This window comes from Pipistrellus hanaki (assembly GCF_964339955.1).
Source record: "Pipistrellus hanaki genome assembly, chromosome: 3".
Classification (NCBI taxonomy): domain Eukaryota; kingdom Metazoa; phylum Chordata; class Mammalia; order Chiroptera; family Vespertilionidae; genus Pipistrellus; species Pipistrellus hanaki.
The window spans coordinates 183092253-183111442 of record NC_140505.1 but is presented as its reverse complement, the minus strand read 5'-3'; the positions used below and the strand labels follow the sequence as shown (position 1 = coordinate 183111442).

The following is a 19190-nucleotide window of genomic DNA, read 5'->3' as shown; positions in this document are numbered from 1 at the left end:
AGAATGACAGTTTGCAGCTTTTATGCATTTAGGATTAAAGAGGGGAAGGAAAGTAAGATGCAGGAAGGTGGGGATCCTTACAGGATAGTTAAGAGTATATGCTCTCTAGATCGTGGTTTGGGTTGATGGATCTGAAAGGTATTTCAAAGGTGTGTTAGTCCTAGATGCACAAAACAATGGACGGGACTTGCTTAAGGCAAAGATGAACCTTTTACTAAAGAATGCTTATGCCAGTTAGGAATTATCAGATCAACCTGTGAAGTTACTTCCTGTAGAATCCCTTTCTTAGTCCACAGTAGCAAGATCTGTTAATTGGTTTTCTGTTTTGACTTCATCAACCTGGTTTCCAGTCCTCAAAACCTGGGTAGCCAGCGAGTCTTTAGCTACATCATTGGTTTAACGTAAGAGCTGGAATCACCTCCAAGAATAATCTGCTCCCGCGCCTCACAAGTGAAAAGGCACAGCTTGAAAACAAGAGCCCGCACCGGTGCTTGGAGGGGACCTCTAGCCCTGGCACCGCAGCCCCCCCACCCCCCTGTCCCTCCAGGCAGCACGTGCAGGCCTCCGCGCCGCCGCCTACGGACCCCGCAGGCCCACCGTCCGGCGTGCGGCACGCCGCGCACGTGACCCCGCCCCCAGCCATTGGCCCGGCGGGCGGGGCGGGGCGGGTCCGCGGCGGGCCGGCTGGGCGCCCCGGCCTCACTGTGCGCGCTGCTGGCCGAGCGGCTGCGAGGTGCGGGCCGAGGTAGGGGGTGCGGAGACTGCGAGCCCGGCGCCGGAGCTGCGGGCGTGGGCACTGCGCACGCGCGGGAGCGGCTCTTAAAGAGCGCGCACCAGCCGGAGGGCGGCCTCGCGCCGGCCGGCGTGGCGGCAGGTGTGCTGGGCATCGCTGCCGCGTGAGCGCGGAGGCTGGGCACCTGGCGGGGGCGGGGTCCATGCAGGCCACGCCTCCTTCAGGCTCCAGCCCCAGAGCAGAGGTGTGGCCAAAGAGACATGCCCCCAGGCCCCAGCCTGGGGAGGGCGCGAGGGGTGCTGGGCATCCTTCACATTAGGGAGGAAACAGGAGAGCACCCGCCTTCGCACTGCTATGGCCGTAGGAAGAGGGCTGGTGGTGCCCCAGGGAGCCGCGGCCGGGCAGGAGGTGAAGGAGCTGGGGACTTTTGGAGGGAGCTCCAGATCCAAGCTTGAAACCATAGCAAATGAGCTCAGAAGTCCTTGAGTTCTGGTGCTGGCTCCACCCCACATAGCCGGGAGCGCCCAGGCCGGCCTCTGCCTCCGGGCCGGCCCGGACCTCACTCATTCCCATCCCCAGGGCCTCAGGCCAACCTTGGTCCGAGGCCTCACCCATCTGGTCTGCGCAGGATGGGCCTCTGGGTGGCCCCGGGGCTGCTCCTAGCCATGGCTCTCACCCTGCACCTGGCCGACCTGGCCGAGGCCTCGGCGCCCCCGCACCGGGACTACTGCGTCCTGGGCGCGGGGCCCGCGGGCCTGCAGATGGCCTACTTCCTGCAGCGGGCCGGACGCGACTACCAGGTGTTCGAGCGCGCCTCCGGGCCCGGCAGCTTCTTCACGCGCTACCCCCGGCACCGCAAGCTCATCAGCATCAACAAGCGGCACACCGGCAGGACCAACTCCGAGTTCAACCTCCGCCACGACTGGAACTCGCTGCTCAGCCACGACCCGCGCCTGCTCTTCCGACACTACTCCCGGGCCTACTTCCCCGACGCCGGCGACATGGTGCGCTACCTGGGCGACTTCGCCAGCAGGCTGGGGCTCCGCGTGCGCTACAACACAGCCATCGCTCACGTCACTCTGGACAAGGATCGGCGGGCCTGGAATGGCCATTACTTCATCCTGACTGACCAGAATGGCCAGGGATACAGGTGCAGGTAAGGAGCGGGGTCCGGCGCTCACCTGAAGCCGGGCCTTTCCTGGAGGGACTGACACTGCCTGCGTGTGTGGCCGGTGGGGGTACGAGGAATGGGAGAAGCAACACTGGGTAGTTAGCATTACCTAAGCTTAGGTACCCACAAAACCCTTTTGTAGAACATCTCCCAGAACTAGTGTTCCCCAAAACATGCTGGGAAGTGCTGGATCTAGCAAGTGCGAGAGGGGTCCAGTGGGATTTCAGAACCGATCCAGAGTGAGAAGGCCCTACAGGCAGTGCTACCTGCATTCAGTTTTAGCTTGCGAGAAAAGCTTAACGTCCTTTAGGCCAGTGATCGGCAAACTCATTAGTCAACAGAGCCAAATATCAGCAGTACAATGACTGAAATTTCTTTGGAGACCCTGACTGGTTTGGTTCAGTGGATAGAGTGTCGGCCTGCGGACTGAGGGGTCCTAGGTTGGATTCCGGTCAAGGGCATGTACCTTGGTTGCGGGCACATCCCCATTGAGTGGGGGAGGTGCGGGAGGCAGCTGATCGATGTTTCTCTCTCATTGATGTTTCTAACTCTATCCCTCTTCCTTCCTCTCTGTAAAATCAATAAAATTTTTTTTTTAAAGAAATTTCTTTGGAGAGCCAAGTTTTTTAAACTTAAACTATATAGGTAGATGCATTGTTATTAACTTAATTAGGGTACTCCTAAGCTGGCCTTTGCTAAAAATTCAAGGGGCCAAAGAGCCGCATGTGGCTCTCGAGCCACAGTTTGCCGACCACTGCTGTAGGCAACCCCCAATTCAGAGTCATGAACTAGACTGCACTTGTTGCAGCCTCACCAGGACCCTAAGGGGGAGGGTCACTGACTCCCATCTTACAGATGAAGAACTGGGTCTGAGAGAAGCCCAGCAACTGGTGCTGCAGCACACAGCCTTTTTTTTTTTTTTTTTTAATTGGGAAAAGTTTTCAATTAGCAATAATCACACCTTGGAGAAACCTCATTGCCTACGACACTGCCACTGCGCAAAGCTTCACACAGCTTTTAGGCTGCAATTTGAACTATCTTCCTGACCTCGAAGCCTGTGTTCTTTCCAGCTGCCCCAGACTGCCTCTCACTTCCTGGCCATTAGCTGAGCACCTGGCTCCCAGCAGGCGCTCAATCAGCGTTCATCTGTCCCTGTGTTCTGGCAGGGGCCCAGCTTTGCTCCTTGCTGCTCACAGCCAGGGAGAGAAGGCTGAGCATCCTGACCCCTGCATCCAAACAGCTGTGCTACAGCATCAGGGAGCCAGATAGGAGCAGAGTGGACAAGACTCAGCAGACACAGTGATAGGGCTGCCTATGCCCCTTCTACAGGCCATCCATTTTTTTCCCAGTTTGATTTTTGAAACCACCCTGCAAACAAATCATTCTTCTGCAGGCCGGCAGGATCCAGCTCCCCAGCCGGCCTCGACAGCACTGCAAACCCGCCAATATGAAGAGTGGGACTTGGGCAGCCTGCTGACCTGTGGGCAGAGTCTGGCCCTGCTGACATGGAGCTTTGGACGCCAGCTGTGGGCCTGTGTGTCTCCTCACCTGTAAAGCAGGCCAGATAAATCCATCAGGGTTGCTGTGAGCTGTAAGATGACACATAAAACATGTACAGAGTCTGTAGAGGTTACTCCTCAACAGATGTCTGCATTTGTCCAGCAAGTCAGAAAGGGGAAGTAGGAACATCGAATCTCCTTCTCATCGCTGTGGGGGATACTTGATCTGACTGCTATGTTCAGAATTGGATGAATTACTTGCTTTCTCATGGTGCTGCCTTCTCCTGTCAGTCAAATTTCCATATTTGGTATAATCCCAGTAAGGGGTAAAGGAAACTCTGCTGGAGTGAGCTACGAGGGATAGGGGTAAAGTCTCATGTATTACTGGGATAGATCAGTCATCAGACGAATGAATATCCTGTTTTTGTTTTGTTTTTGTTTTTTATTCAGAGTGGAAGGGAGAGGGAGAGAGAGAAACATCAATGATGAGAGAGACTCATGGATTGGCTGCCTCCTGCACGCCCCACGCTGAGGATTGAGCCCGCAACCCACTCATGTTTCCCTTACCGGGAATTGAACCGGTGACCTCTTGGTTCCTGGTTGACTCTCAACCACTGGGCCACACCCGGGTGGGCTGTCCTGTCTTCCTTTAGGAGCCAGCCGTGTGAGCCAGGTGGCAGGTCCCAAAAGTGACTTTTCCTTAGCGTGTCTGGCAGCTAAGAGACTAAGCCAGCTTCTCCTCGGTCCCCACCTGCAGTGTCCTCCTCGTGGCCACCGGTCTGTCCGTCCCCAACCTGGTGGACTTCCCCGGCGCCGAGTATGCGGAGGGCTACGAGTCTGTGTCCGTGGACCCGGAGGACTTTGTGGGGCAGAACGTGCTGATCCTGGGCCGAGGGAACTCGGCCTTCGAGACGGCAGAGAACATCCTGGGTGTCACCAACTTTGTCCACATGCTGAGCCGCTCCCGCGTCCGGCTGTCCTGGGCCACCCATTACGTAGGAGACCTCAGGTATGCCCCGGTGTGCTGTGTGCTCCAGCCCCTCTGAAGCCATTCCCGACCCCGGCTAGACTGACCGCCTCTTCCCCGGAGCCCACTGTACCCAGCACAGACTCCTTTCTCTCTCCTGCATGTTTCTCGGGCCCCAGGGCCATCAACAACGGCTTGCTGGACACCTACCAGCTGAAGTCCCTGGACGGCTTGCTGGAGTCCGACCTGACGGATCTGGCTGTGGTGAAGGACCCCAAGGGCAAGTTCCACATCACCCTCAAGTTCTACGTGGAGGAGGGCAACCAGAGTGCCGAGGCCGTCCCCCTCCCCCAGGACGACAGCGACAACTTCGCCATGCGCGTGGCCTACGACCGCGTCATCCGCTGCCTGGGCTGGAACTTTGACTTCTCCATTTTCAATAAGTGAGTCCGAGTGACGGGGGACCTGGGATCTCACACAAACCCCTCGGATACCCTCCCCGGGGGAGCAGCGTCCCCATCCGGCAGAGCCAGCGCCAGGCTCTCAGGCCTCCGCCCTCAGCCTGGATGTGGATGCCGCCTGGTTTCCCGCCCAGATGGTGGCTCTCTGTCCACTGAGAAGGACCCAGTGGCCCTGAGCCCCTCCCCCTTGGAGCAGCGGCAGTAGTGAGTCTTCGTCTGTGTTGTGATCTTCCACCTGAGAGGTGGGAAGGCGAGGACCAGGAGGTGAATTTGCTGCATGGCAGTATGGTGGCCAGGAGCGCAGACTCGGGGGTCGGTCTGAGGTTCTTTTTTTTTTTTTTTTTTTTAATATATTTTTATTGATTTTACACAGAGAGGAATTGAGAGGGATAGAGAGTTAGAAACGTCGATGAGAGAGAAACATCGACCAGCTGCCTCTTGCACACGCCCCACTGGGATGTGCCTGCAACCAAGGTACGTGCCCTTGGCCGGAATCTAACCCGGGACCTTTCAGTCCGCAGGCCAACGCTCTATCCATTGAGCCAAACCGGTTTCGGCCGGTCTGAGGTTCTTTCTTACCAAATCTGTGAGCTCTGGGAGAGTTGCTTTACCATAGTTGGCTCCAGTTTCTCATCACTAAAATGGGGATCATAGTTCCTTTTTCAGAGGCCTGTTGTGAGGATGAATCTAGAAAACTACTTGGACCCTAACAGGTTTGGCTCAGTGGATAGAGCGTCAGCCTGCAGGCTAAAGGGTCTTAGGATCGATTCCAGTTAAGAGCATTAAAAAAACAAAGAAATGAAGCAAGGGAAGGGGATAGGGAGAGGAGGGAAGGAAGGAAGGAAGGAAGAAGGAAGTGAGGAAAGGAAGGGAAGGGAAGGGGAGAGAAAGGAAGGGAAGGAGGAAGGGAAGGAGAAAGGAAAGAAAAGAAAACTACCTGGCATATACTATATGCTCGATCAAATGTTGGCTGCTGAAATTATTTATAACTGCATTTTGAAGAGCTGCCTTGTAGATCCTCATCTTCAGACATTGCTGCCCCGGTTCCTCTTTCAGGCTTAGTATCAAGAATCCATACAGGGTCTCACTTCCCTTCTGGCCAGGGCACAGGCAGATGAGAACCTGGAGGGCCTGAGCCAGACCCTCCTGTCCCATCTGTTCACACAAGGCCCAGTCATAGCCCGGAGCCCAGCCTTGAGTCAAGCTTGAATTCAGACCCACCACATCTTTAACCCGAGCCTCAGTTACTCCATCTGTTAAATGGGGATGATCATACCTACCTCCTGGGTCGTGGCAGGATTTAAATGCAATCAGGGATATAAAAACACTTAGCTCAGAGCCAGGCCTGTAATTGGTGTTTCATGCACAGCAGATTTTTATTAACAACACTTTCTGCTCACAGGTCCCTCAGACTGTCTTCAGGGGGCGAGTTCAGCAAGAAGTACCCGCTGGTCAGACCGAGCTATGAGTCCAAAGGAAGCCGTGGTCTCTTTGTCCTGGGCACGGCCAGCCACTCTGTGGATTACCGGAAGTCTGCTGGGGGCTTCATCCACGGATTCCGATACACAGGTGAGCCACCTCCTAGCACAGGAACCCACTCCAGTTCCCAGCAGCCTTCAAGGGATTGCTCATTAGTAGTCGACTGTCTTACGTTCCCTGTCTGGGGCAGACAGCAATGGGTTTCCATGAGGATAGGTCTAGAAAAGCATCTGATAAAATATAAAAGTACGTTAAGGTGACCAGACGTCCCGATTTTTAACAATTTGTCTTGTCGGGACAAATTGTTAAAAATCGGGACGTCAGCCAAAACCGGTTTGGCTCAGTGAATAGAGCGTCGGCCTATGGACTGAAAGGTCCACGGGTTCAATTCCGGTCAAGGGCATGTACCTTGGTTGCAGGCACATCCCCAGTGGGGGGTGTGCAAGAGGCAGCTGATCGATGTTTCTCTCTCATCGATGTTTCTAGCTCTCGATCCCTCGCTCTTCCTCTCTGTACAAAATCAATAAAAATATATATATATTTTTTAAATCGGGACGTCTGGTCACCTTAAATACGTACATCTGGGGTGCGTGTTACATGCCTGTGTCCTGTCCATGTATTGGTGAGAACACTGAGCTTGAGGAATGTTAACCTGGGTTCCTCCCCAGTGGGGTGGCCTCAGAGGTTAGGCTTCATAACCTCTCTAAGTTCTGTGGGCGCCCTCACGGCAGAGGCGGGAATGAGGGGACTGTTGAAAGGTACAGGCCTTACCTGGGACCATGCAGCCGTGAAGCATCACACACAGTTTTTGGGTAAAAACAAACCTGAATAGGAATTACAGTTGGAACCCTAGCTGGTGTGGCTCAGTGGATAGAGCGTCAGCCTGTAGACTGAAGGGTCCCAGGTTCGACTCTGGTCAGGGGAACATGCCCAGGGGGTGGGCTTGATCCCCTATAGGGGGCGTGCAGGAGGCAGCCGATCAATCATTCTCTCATCACTGGAGTTTCTATCTCTCCCTCTCCCTTCCTCTCTGAAACCAATAAAAATATTTTTTTCTTTAAAAAAAATTACAGTTGGATTATATATGCTCCTTTTTTGGAGCTCTGGGTACCGAGGGTATAAATTTTCTGCCCTCTGGGGAGGCTGTGGGATGGATGTTTTGTTGCGTGGCAGGTGTTACATGAGCCGTTAATTCTGTCGCAAACACCATGAAGGCCCTACACCCTGCATTTGTCATTCTGTCTTTTCTGTGTTTAATTTGGTGCCTCGCACTGCCTTAATGCTCACTTTTGCACGTCACTGTCCTTCCAGTTTGGCAGAGAAAGATAGCTATGTTTCGCTCTTGATTTCCAGTATATTTTGCACCCCACACGTGTCGTCAGAGAAGGACGCCAGGGAGAGCGTGTTAGCTGTCTGTAAAGCAGAGTATTTGCAGATTGAACACACACGCGCGTGCGCGCGCACACACGCACACGCACACACACACACATATGCCCATTCGCACACACACGGACTGAGAAGAGTGTCTCCAGCCCAGTCCCCCCAGTAAGAAACCCTCATCACCATTCCCATGCCCGGCACCCTCCTTGCACCCACTCTCCTGGCACACGCCGCCCCGTCCCTCTTGCTCCCTCTGTCCTCCGCCCCTTTTATTCCAGCTCACAACAGCCCCACGAGACACATCCTGGTATTTCAACTCCGTTTTGCAGATAAGGAAACTGGGGCACAGAGATGTTAGGTAATTTGCCCAAAGTCGCCCAGCCAGTGGGTGGCAAAGATGGAATTTGAACCCCTATCTGCTTGACTGGTGCTCACGGGTAACCGCAGAGCTTCGGGCAAATGAGAAACAGACGTGGGTGTGTGGGCCGCAGATCGCTGTGGTCAGTACTCACTGAGGAACCTCCTGGGAGAGGGACGGGTGACTACACAGTACAGGCCGCCCAGTCCTTGCTCATCATTCATCCGAGAAACAGGCCCCTCGGGAGACAAGTAGCAAACAATGAGGCAGAGTGAAGCAACAGGAGATAAAAGCTGGGCAGCGACACAGACCGGAACTGCTTGGAACGTAGGACTTGCTGGGAGCCTCGCCCATCTCCCATCTCTGTCTGTAACCCCCCCCACCATAGTACCCACCAAAACAACCTTTAAAACAACAACTGTATCCTTCCTCTATTTGCACATCTTGAGTGGTTCCCCGTCTCCGCAGGGAGATCCAGCTCCCAGCATAGCGTTCAGTGCTCTGTGCAGCCAACACCAGCTCGCCCTTCCAGCCTGGTCCCTCGCCTGCTTGTCAAGAGGTGCCAGGCTCTCTGAGGATTTTATTCCTCCCCACATGCGCTCCTTTTGTTGGGGCACCGTCCCAAACGTCTCTGGCGGTGTGATTCCTCAACCTTTTGCGAAACTTGGCTTCTCCCTGGTCTCCTCCGGAGAGCCAGATGTCTGGGGAGGCTGCACGCCTGCTGTGACCGCGGGCCAGCGAGTCCCCGGTCACGTGAGCTGCTGTGCCCTGGCCTTTCCCGGATCTGGGTGTTGTGTTGATTCGTTTTGGAAGATCAGGCCTCTGTGTGCGGTGCCCCAGTTTCACAACTGAATGCGGCAGCCCCAGGCACACAGAACACGTCTCCTGTTGTTCTAGACAGCTGTGGCTTTTCTGTCCGGACATAAATACACAGAGCGTTTCAAAATAGAACCGGTGACAGATTGCGTTTAGGCCGGGAAGGAGAGAGAGCAATCAGAGGGTTTCCGGGTGGAGGGCTCCCACAGGAACGGGGACTGGGCGAGGGGAATGGTTGCAGAGGGAGGCTCTGGGTCCAGTTTTGGCACACTACGTGTGGAGTGACAGCTGTGGAACTTCCATGTGCGGGTGGTGAAGGCAGGGGGCAAACACGGGCCTGGGCACCAGGTTCGGCCACGCCCCTTCACTTAGCCGTCCCCTGTGGCTGCTTCCACACTGGACGGAGGTGGAGTTGAGTAGCCTGACAGCCTCTGCAAAGCCGAAAACGCTTCCACCGGGCCCTTTCCAGACTGTGTGCCCACCGTGCTCTAACGGCATCTTCTGGGCATCATGCGTACAGTGTATATTGAGTTTAGAGAAGTTGGTGGCAAATGATAAATTCTTTTTTTTTTATTAATATATGTTATTGATTTTTTACAGAGAGGAAGAGAGAAGGATAGAGAGTTAGAAATATCTATGAGAGAATCATCAATCAGCTGCCTCTTGCACACCCCCTACTGGGGATGTGCCCGCAACCAAGGTACATGCCCTTGACCGGAATCGAATCTGGGACCTTTCAGTCCACAGGCCAACCCTCTATCCACTGAGCCAAACCGGTTTCAGCTAAATTCTTCTTTTTCAATGTTTTTTTGTTGATTGCAGCAAGGAAGGGAGAAGGAGAGAAAGAGAAACATCAGTAATGAGAGAGAATCATTCATCGGCTGCCTCCTGCAACCCTCTCTGGGTATCGAGCCCACAACCCAGTCATGTGCCCTGATCGGAATCAAACCGTGACCTCCTGGTTGGTAGGTCCACGCTCAGTCACTGAGCCGCATCGGCCAGGCGAAAGGTAAACCCTTCAGGGCAGCGTGCCATCCCTCCCTCTGGCCATTTCAGTGCGTGCCGTCCACCGGCTGCTGGAGCACCGCCACCACGGCGTCGCCTGGCCCTCCACCGAGCTCCCCATCGCACAGCTGACCAGCTCCGTCCTCCGGCGCGTGAACGAGGCCTCTGGGCTCTACCAGATGTTCGGTGTGCTCGCCGATGTCGTCCTGGTGAAGGAGTGAGTCATCCCCCCCCACCTCGCTCCCCCTCCGCCGCCTCACCTTCCCCTCGTCACACCTCTTCCCGTCCCAAGTGCGGAATAGCCCAGCGGGTCCCTCCTAAGAAGAAGCCCGAGGAGAAACGGGTGAGGGGAGGGGAGACGGATTTATTCTGGAGAAAAGTCAGTGGAATCCACGCCACCAGCTCTGCAGACAGACAGTCCTGCGTGTGACCCAGGCTGTGCCTCTTTCTGCCCGTGTGACTTTGGGCGAGTTAGTTAGCCTCTCGGAGCCTTTCTCTCACCTGCAGGATGGGGGTAAAGCGGGGGCTCTGCGTACCTGGCAGACCTGTAGGAAGGAGAAAGGTAACTCATAGAAAGCATCTGGCACCAAGTAGATGAGCAGTAAACTGCAACACCAGTGAGATCCGTGAGTTCCCGGGGGCCGGGCCAAGTTGGCTCTTACCAGTCCAGTGTCAGGGACTTCCTGAGCAGGAGGCTGTAGAAGGGCTGGGGGAGGCCCTGTAGGGACAGGCGGCAGGTGAGAAGCAGAGGAAGAGCCCTCGGAGGAAACAGCGGGCCCAAAGCCGGGAGAGCTGCAGCACACCAAGTTCAGGGCGGTGCTCTGTGACCCTCTCGCCTCCACACCCATCACCACACAGACCACCCGTAAGTCCCATTGGCTCTCCTTCAGGTTGTCTAGAACTGACCTCCCCTCACAGCCCTGCCCTGCCCCTTGGTCCAGACCTCCAGCATCTCTCACGGGCCCTGGTCCAGCAGCGGTCTGCTCTCAACGCGTGGCCAGGGTGGCCCTTACAAAACATGAGTCACAGCAGTTCATCTCTGCTCAGTGCTCTCCAGGGCCCGTGGCTCCCCTCAGTCCAGATGAAACCAGATGTTCCATCGTGGCATACGCAAGCCTTCCTCGACCTGCCCCCAACGATTTCCCCAACCCCCTGTCCAGACTCCCCCCCACCCCCACCCCCACTCCAGCCACCCTGGCCTCCTTCCTGTCCCTCGGACACACCAAGGCCTGCGCCCCGTCCCAGGGCTCAGCTGTAACATGAATGTGAGATGTATGTGCGGGGCCGGTCAGAGTCTGTGTGCTGTTCGATGGTCACTTCCTGGAGGGAGGGAGACACGTGCACACAGGCCCGCATGCACACGCTCGCCTCGCCTCCACGCAGCCCTGAGGGTCTCGCCCTCCGTGTGCCTTGGTCCCAGGAACGGCACCGCGTTCGAGTACCTGGAGGAGTTCCCCATGCAGATGCTGGCCCAGCTGGAGACCGTCACCGGCAGGCAGGCCCGGCACGGGCTCTTTGTCGTCAACATGGAGTACGGCAGGAACTTCTCCGGGCCCGATAAGGACGTCTTCTTCTATGACCGGTCCGTGGGGTACACGGAGGACGCCTGGCAGTCCAACTTCCTGCACCCCGTCATCTACTACTACAGGCAGCTGCCCACCGGTGAGCCGGCCCTGCCCTCCCTCCCCCGGGCTCTCCTGAGGTGGGCATTCCTGGGGCCCCCGCTGTGTAGCGAGGTGTCACCATGAATCCCTCCCACAACACTCCACTGACAGAGGAGGCGCGCTGGGGACTCTGCACAAAGACGGGAGGTCCAAGAAGGATAAGTGCTGGTCCCAAGTTCTGGCCTGTACCATGCATGACCTGGGGTGGCATGATCTCCAGGCACCACAGAGTAGAGGGGCGCTGTCTTGCTGTGTGTCTCTGGAGGAAACACCTGGTTTCATCATGGAGTGGGGTGGGGGGACTTGGAGAGGAGTAGAAGGAACAGGGAGAGGAGCTGGAGGCGGTTAACACCGGAGCGGAGCGGTGCGGGGCAGGATGGCTGGGAGGCGCTCCCAGGTCTGTCCTTTCCCCGCTGGGTAACCTCGGACCACGTGTGAACCTCTCTGAGCCTCAGCTTCCTTCTCCGTCAAATGGGGGTAAAAGCAGTGCCTTCCTTCCTGCATGAGGATAAATGAGACGATATACACAGGATGCCAGCACGGTGCCCGGCAGGGTAGCTACCAAGGGGTGAGCCACCCGGGGAACCCAGCTCCTGCTTCAGAACTGGAAGGGCTGTCACTTGGAAGAGGATGATCTAAAAGGGGCAGAGGTGGTTCAGCACGTAGAAGTGGCAGGCCCGCAGGTGCATATCCAATAGAAGGAGCAGGTAATGAGCTGTCCACAGTGGGATGGCTGCCTCCCAGCGCCGAGTTTCCCACACCAGGGTTGGTTGGGCCATGGCCTGAGCCATGTGACAGGGACACCGCAGAGGGTACCCACAGCAGGTGGGAGATGAGCTAGGTGAGCTCTAAGACCCCTTCCGATGCTGGGCCCGAGCCTCCTCACAGAAAAACCAGTTTTGAAGTGGCCATAATAGGCCTCCTTGTACGTGAGCCTTAGAGAAGCACCAAGTTCAAGTGGTCGGTCTTAGTTCTGCCCTCTGATAGCACAAGGGACAAGTCTGGTTTTGTCCTGCTTCCTCACGCTAACCTTCCAAGCATTCGGGGATGGCTGTGGAACAGCGGACCGCAGCCGGCACGAGGTGAGCCGAGCTCACGAGCAGGAGTGAGCGGGTAGGCATTGGGAATGTGCGGGAACCACGCCGCTGCCACGGACCCGAGTGGGAAGCCCAGCTGCTGGGCTCTGACCCGGCCCCGCCTCTCCCCACAGAGCAGGAGGTGCGGTTCCGCCCCGCAGACTGGCCCCTGCCGCGGCCCGCGGCCATCCACCACATCGTGGAGGACTTCCTGACAGACTGGACCGCCCCCGTGAGCCACATCTTGCCTCTGCGGCGCTTCCTGGAGAACTGTCTGGGCACGGATTTGCGAGGCTTCTATGCAGGTAGCGTATGTTCCCTGGAGGATAGCGGGCCTGAGCTAGAGGGTGGAAGGAGGCCCGACAGGGCATGCCCTGTGCTGCCTCAGGACGCACATCTAGAAACCCAAACCCAGGGCTCCATGTCCCACAATGCGGTGGACCGGGTGTTCACAGACAGCACGCCTGCCGACGCCGGGAGCTGGCAGGACAATTAGGAGACCCCAGAGCCAACATAAACCCAAGCTGGATGTGGGCCATCAGCAGGCCGAGCCCAGGAAAGTGAGCAGCACTTGCGTGTAGGATAAGGTGACCAGACGTTCTGCTTCTGGCGGGACAGTCCCGATTTTTAACAATTGGTCCCGCGTCCCGCTGTGTTTTTAAAAAGTCCCGATTTTTTCCAAAAATGGGGACTTTTTTAAAACACGTGGGACTCGGGACCAATTGTTAAAAATTGGGACGTCTGGTCAACTTAGGGTAGGAGGGTGAGGCTGGAGCAGAGGTGTCTGTATAGAGACCTTCAAATAAGCTTGGATCTCAGTGGGTAAACTAGAAGGCAAAGAAAGAAGCCCCAAGACGGAGATGGTAGAGACCCATGGGGAGGGGAGGGGGTTGCCCCTGATGACTTCAACCACTAGGGCCTCCCTCATGTGAGTTTGGGCCGAACTGCACAGCATCGCTGTGGTACAGCAAGCATCTGTGAAGCATTCATAGCATATAAGGCACTATTCGTACCAAATCCGGTTAGAGACCGTCAGTCCTCACCCTCAGGTCAGAGAGCAAATGTCCTTGCTTCATCCCAGGTGCCATCCTCGGGCCACTTTGAAATAAAAGTGAATGTTAAGGGAGATGGCTTAAAACACATGTGTCAAACACAAGGCCCGCGGGCCAAATCCAGCCCGCCAGGCCTTGCAATGTGGCCCGCACCGCGCTGTCATCACTGCACTCTGCTGTCAGTTTATGACATTGTCAGTTTATGACTGTTCAGTAAACCATTCGGCCCGCGATTTAGGCTGGATTTTAGATTTTGGCCCCTTCTCTGATTGAGTTCGACACCCCTAGCTTAAAACAATAGTTCAAATTCATCGTCCAAATACATGTAACTGCTCCAACACAGGCGAGTCACAGAGCAGAGTGCTAGCGTTCTGCACACCGTCAGCTCACACATGAAATGACATGGAACAGGACTAGCAACCTCAGCCACGAAGCCCTGCCTGTCTCGAGGTTTCGGGAGCACAGAGATGCCGGGGCCAGTTAGGGAACACCTTCCCGCCCTGAGTTTTGGCTCCTACGATTGGATCATCCCTGGCCCTTTAGCTCCTGGCTCCCACTCCCTAGACACTAGCACAGGCCACTGTATGGCAGTGCCTTGAACTCGGAAGAATCCTACCTGGCAGAGGGCCAGCTGGCATAGGGCGGCCTTCTCCCCGCCCCCTTACATGGTGAGCTGGGCTCCCCTGGCCCTGGCCCCCGCTGTCATCCCTGCTCAGAGAGGGTCAGCGGGGACCGTCTGTGCTGTGAGTCAGATCTAAAGTGGGAAATAATATCTGGGAAGCAGGCTGTACATCCATGGAGGCCTCCCAACATTCCTTGCAGGACCAGGGTGGGCCAAAGTAGGCTTACAGCCGCACTGGGACATCCTTTTGAGTTAATAGATCTATTGTCATCATTATAACCTGCTTGTCTGACATTCAAACACCTGTAAACCTACTTTTGCCCACCCCTGTGCGCCCGTTTTGTGAAATAAGAGACTCAAGCTGGTTTTCTGACCCTCCCTCCGTTTTCCCATCCTGTCTCGGTCCCTCAGGACACTGAGCCCACGTTCCATCCTTTCTAGTTTATTTTTTTAATCTAAGTTACGTAACACCTGGCTCCAAGGCTTTTTCCCACCTCCATTCTGGTTCTCCAGAAGGAACTGCTTCTAGCTCTTCCGGTGGTTTCTTCCTATTTCTCAATAATCAGTGCCCACGTGATTTCCTCATCGGTCGGATTTGACCCGCCAACTGCTGGGGCACCGAGGAGGGTAGATCACAGGCGCCACTGGCCCGTTTTGTCTTCATAACCCCCGCAGCGCTGAGAGCAGGGCTCGCACATGGCATTTGCCACTCAGATACTGTTGAGGGAAGAAATCTTTGCGGGCAACTCTGAGCTCAAAGGGGACTGAGTGCCCCCAGGCTGGCCCGGGCAGAGCATCCTGCTGGCCCCATCTCTGGAAGCTGAGTCATCTCTATGGTTTGTTTCCACTTTGGAGCCTCGATCTTCCCAAATGTTGGGGTAGCCGATTCCTGGAACTGCGGAAGGGGCTGAGTTCCATGGCCACTCGGTTAGAAATGAGACACCCAGAAAAGGCAGCTCCCAGGCTCGGGGATGGAGGGTCCTGGGGGAGGCCCCAGGGGCCCCCGGCAGCTCCTCCTGCCCCTTGCCCACACCTCTCATTCATCTCCTTCTGCTTTTCTGTAGAGTCCTGCTTCCTGTTCGCCCTCACACGCCAGAAGCTGCCGCCCTTTTGCCAGCAGGGATACCTGAGCATGCAGGGGCTGGTGGGAACCGGGAGCCTCCGCCAGCACCGAGTGGAGAGCGGGCTCCTGCAGGGCTATGCCGCTGCGGGCAAGCGCAGCGAGGACAGTGGCCAGCGGCCTGACTTCCAGGAGCCAGCAGATCAGCCCCAGGCCCCGGGGCCTCTGGACCAGCCCCTCACCAGCAACAAGGAGGAGCTGTGATGTGCAGGTCTCTCCCACCCAGGCCTTCCTCCCCAGCACCGTGCTCCCACCAACGTGTGACTGCCAGAGGCCACTGGCATCATCGCGGTGACGCCCCACAGCCACACAGAGCGCACAGGGCTGGGGCGGCCCTGCGGCGGTCTCCTCCCCTCCTGCTGGGTCCATAGTGCCCACGAGGTGGGGTCCAGGGAAGGACATCCTCTGCCAGGAGGAGTCGCCTCCCACAGCCCGGCTTGTCTGCGAGGGAATTATCGCCGAGCACCAGGCTGGCCTCAGTCTGTGCCCATCAAGTGCCCAGTGGTTCCGTTTCCTTCGGGTCTACTCTTCAAGTGGGCCTGGTGGGCCTGTCAGGGGAGGGTTTCACAGGAAACCCATCCTCATCTGCGTAAGGGTTAGTGGCAGGCTCTTTGAAACAAAAGCTCTAGTATCCCAGTCATGCAGGGCAGGTAGGACAACAGCTCAGAGAGGTTGGGTGACTCCCAGGCCCCCAGCCAGGAGTCCTGTCTGCTGCAGCCTCTCCCCGTCCCCACCTCTGTTTTCAGACAGCAGGCCGGGGCCCAGGGGAGCCAGGCTAATGGCCAGGGGCCCATCGGGTTGTCATCAGGCAGAGATAGCATCTTACCTAAGCAGGCTCTCGGCTGCTTTCTCCCTGATTTATCTCCCTGATTTATCTCTAGTCTCTATTTTCTTCTTCCACCCTGCCCTCTGGCTTCCTGAGCAGTGCCTGGCCTGACAGGCAGATCCAGTTTTGGCACCTGACTTACTGCCTTGCAGCGGGTTGCCTTTGGAGGTGGTTTACCCGCTGTTTGAACAGAGCCCGGCTCAGCTTGTGGGGAGACGTTTATAAATGCGGTTGCATGATAACAATGATGGATTTCGTTCCAGCTCCCTACGCCATTCTGGCTCTTCGTTGTCCTTCCTCACCAGGGACCTGCTCCCTTCTTCCCTCTCCCATCAGGCATTGTAGTCCTGTCTCTGAGAAAGCCATGGGAAAGCATTGTACATAAAATAATCGTGGTCACTTCTCAAGGTCAGGATCCTAAGCAATGCTTTCTCACTGGTTCTTACAGCCCTTCCTGCAGCCACTCAGAATCTGAGGGACCTGGGCTTCCCGGCTCCACAGCCCATTTCTGGGACCATTCTCTTGGCTGAGGTTCGCATTCCTTCCCTGCCTGCCTCCACCTCTTCATCCGCAGACGCCTCTCCCTCCCTCCAGTCATTAGCGGAGTTAGAACAATGGAACTCCCGCTAAGGCAGGAGGCGTCTACCCAGAGACAAAACTTGGCATAGTTTGCACCAGCTGTAACGTCTACATGCAGGGTCTCTCCCCATTCCCAGGGTGTAGGGTTCCCTGTGTCCTTCAGATGACAGGTAAACCACCCTTCCTTTCCAAAACCTTTTCAAATCTTTGAATTAGGACAGTGCCCATAATTTAATAGACATCTTGCCTACCGGATCACTGAAGGCTGGCTGAGCCTCTTTTCCAATAAAAGCTCGAGGTGCTGAAACACATGGTTTACTGATGCCTGAATATGTGGCATCTGCTGCTCTTCCCTGTCGTCTGCCAACTTGTTAGTTCCATCAAAATATCCGCCAGCCTTATTTGTGTTTAGTAAGACATGGTTCCATTCTTGCTCAGCTGATAGAGATGTCTGAGCAACGTCCCTGGTATTCTTATAAATTAATAGAGGCCCGGTGCATGAATTTGTGCTTGGGTGGGGGCCCTCCGGGTGGCCTGCAGAGATTGGGGCCCCAGCTTGCAGCTCCACCTGGCACTCTGTCTTGGCCTGGCACTGCCCTCTCACCTGCTCCACCATCCCATCATCGGGGCCGGGTCCCCCACCCCCCACTGCCACCACTGGTCACTGTTTGCAGGGCGATTGGGCCCCGCTCACACCCGCCTTGGTCTGACGCTGCCCACTCACCTGCTCCACCATCCTGCCACAGTCCTACTCTCATCGGGGCCGGCAGCACCTCATCACTGACACCCGCCATGTTCCACACTGCCCCCTGATGGTCAGTGCACATCATAGCAAGCATTCGAACCACCACCGGAGGGGACAATTTGCATATTAGGCTTTTATTATATAGGACCAGAGGCCTGATGCACAAAATGCATGCAAGAGTAGCCTTCCGGGGTGGAGGACTGGAATGGGGGGTTGAGGACAAATATAACCTTAATAAATTAAAAATAAAATAAATAAAAATTTTTAAAAAGAATAGGCCTTCACCCTGCTGCTGGCACTGGCTTCCCTCTGGCACCCGGAACCCAGGCCTCCCTCCAGCCGCCAGCAGTCACCTGGGACATGGGCCTCTCTCAGCCCCAGCTTCATCCAGAAGGATGTCCAGTCTAATTAGCATATTACACTTTGATTACTATAGATAGTTGGCTTCAAACAGAACTACTTTTTTCCTATGAAGATCATTGCTGCATTTGCTAGAGATCCTATCTTGATCTTCCCTCCTAGCAGATCTCATTGTTCCCAGCTGGACCAAGTTCCTCTTCTAGCCAAGGCCTGACTTCATTAATTCCTTTTTTTTTTTTTTTTAAATATTACAAAGCTATTGGTGCAAAGGAGACAAGTCAGTGAAATAAGAGGCCAGAAACAGACCCCATTCTAAGTAAGAATAAGGTATTTTTCAAAAATCACAAACCAGTGGAAAAGATTGTGCAGGCCCATGCAATCAATAATGTTGGTCTAACTGGGTAGTAATTTGGAAAAGAAAATGCATCTAATTTTAGACCCTATTTCATACTACAAATCTAATTCCAGATGAATTTTTTTTTTTAAGCCATATAGAAACTGGAGATGAAGAGGGGGTACTTTAATAAAAGAAAGGCTATTCCAGGTTTAGAAGCAATGGAGTAATTCCCCAGACAAAAAGGTTTAACATTTCTGGGTCCACCCCTCTAGCCTGTACCTAATCAATGGGACTAATGGGATTATTTTAAAGAAGTTGGTAAAAATTAAAAGTCAAAACATGGGCAGAAAATAATTACAGCAAACTATAATAAACATCTTTATTATATATAGAACTAATTGGGGGGAAAAGGAGAAAAATCAAGTAAGTAAACTATGGCACATTCACCCAATTATACAGCTCTCAAAAACTAAAATATGGTGAGAGATGTATAATGAAGTTAAGTGAAAAGAAACAGGATATGAAATTGTAGTTGCAACTTCTTTAAACTACATAAAAATAGAAACCAGCATATTACAGAAAGGAAGCCCCACTAAATGTCATCGGTGGTTGTGTTAAGATTTGCAGAAGTCTTTTTTAGTTTTTTTCCCACTTACTCAAATTTGTGATTATACTCTATAGTGAAATAAATACATTATTTTTTTTAATCACATCTGATTTTGAAATTTAAAATCGCTGGGGGCAGGACCTAGCTGGTTTGACTCAGTGGACGGAGCATCGGCCTGCAGACTAAAGGGTCCCCCGTTCAAGACCAGTCAAGAGTATGTGCCCAGGTTGTAGACTTGATCCCCAGTAGGGGCATGCAAGAGGCAGCCAATCAATGATTCTCATCATTGATGTTTCTCTCTCTCTCTCTCTGTGTCTCCCTCTCTGAAATAAA

The 19190-nt window shown here is 54.7% G+C and overlaps 1 protein-coding gene and 1 long non-coding RNA gene across 2 annotated transcripts; both read left to right on the top strand.

The window, feature by feature from the left end:
• The first annotated feature begins 681 nt into the window (after nt 1-681).
• FOXRED2 (FAD dependent oxidoreductase domain containing 2) lies at nt 682-16491 on the top strand. The gene is made up of 8 exons (XM_084879279.1): nt 682-1889; nt 4161-4412; nt 4550-4813; nt 6234-6400; nt 9921-10086; nt 11290-11531; nt 12744-12914; nt 15348-16491. The coding sequence occupies exons 1-8, from the start codon at nt 1363-1365 to the stop codon at nt 15605-15607; spliced, it is 2049 nt and encodes a 682-aa protein (XP_084735405.1). The 5' UTR covers nt 682-1362; the 3' UTR covers nt 15608-16491.
• LOC311620159 lies at nt 4985-5626 on the top strand. The gene is made up of 2 exons (XR_014794641.1): nt 4985-5154; nt 5399-5626. It is a non-coding gene; the product is annotated as an uncharacterized lncRNA (long non-coding RNA).
• Nucleotides 16492-19190: the final 2699 nt, after the last annotated feature.

Excerpts from the sequence above, each read along its gene's own strand:
- FOXRED2 (XM_084879279.1), top strand. The coding sequence starts at position 1,363 with ATGGGCCTCTGGGTGGCCCCGGGGCTGCTCCTAGCCATGGCTCTCACC. Across the intron at positions 4,413-4,549 it reads CATTACGTAGGAGACCTCAG|GGCCATCAACAACGGCTTGC; the intron begins GTATGCCCCGGT and ends CTCGGGCCCCAG. Across the intron at positions 11,532-12,743 it reads CTACAGGCAGCTGCCCACCG|AGCAGGAGGTGCGGTTCCGC; the intron begins GTGAGCCGGCCC and ends CTCTCCCCACAG.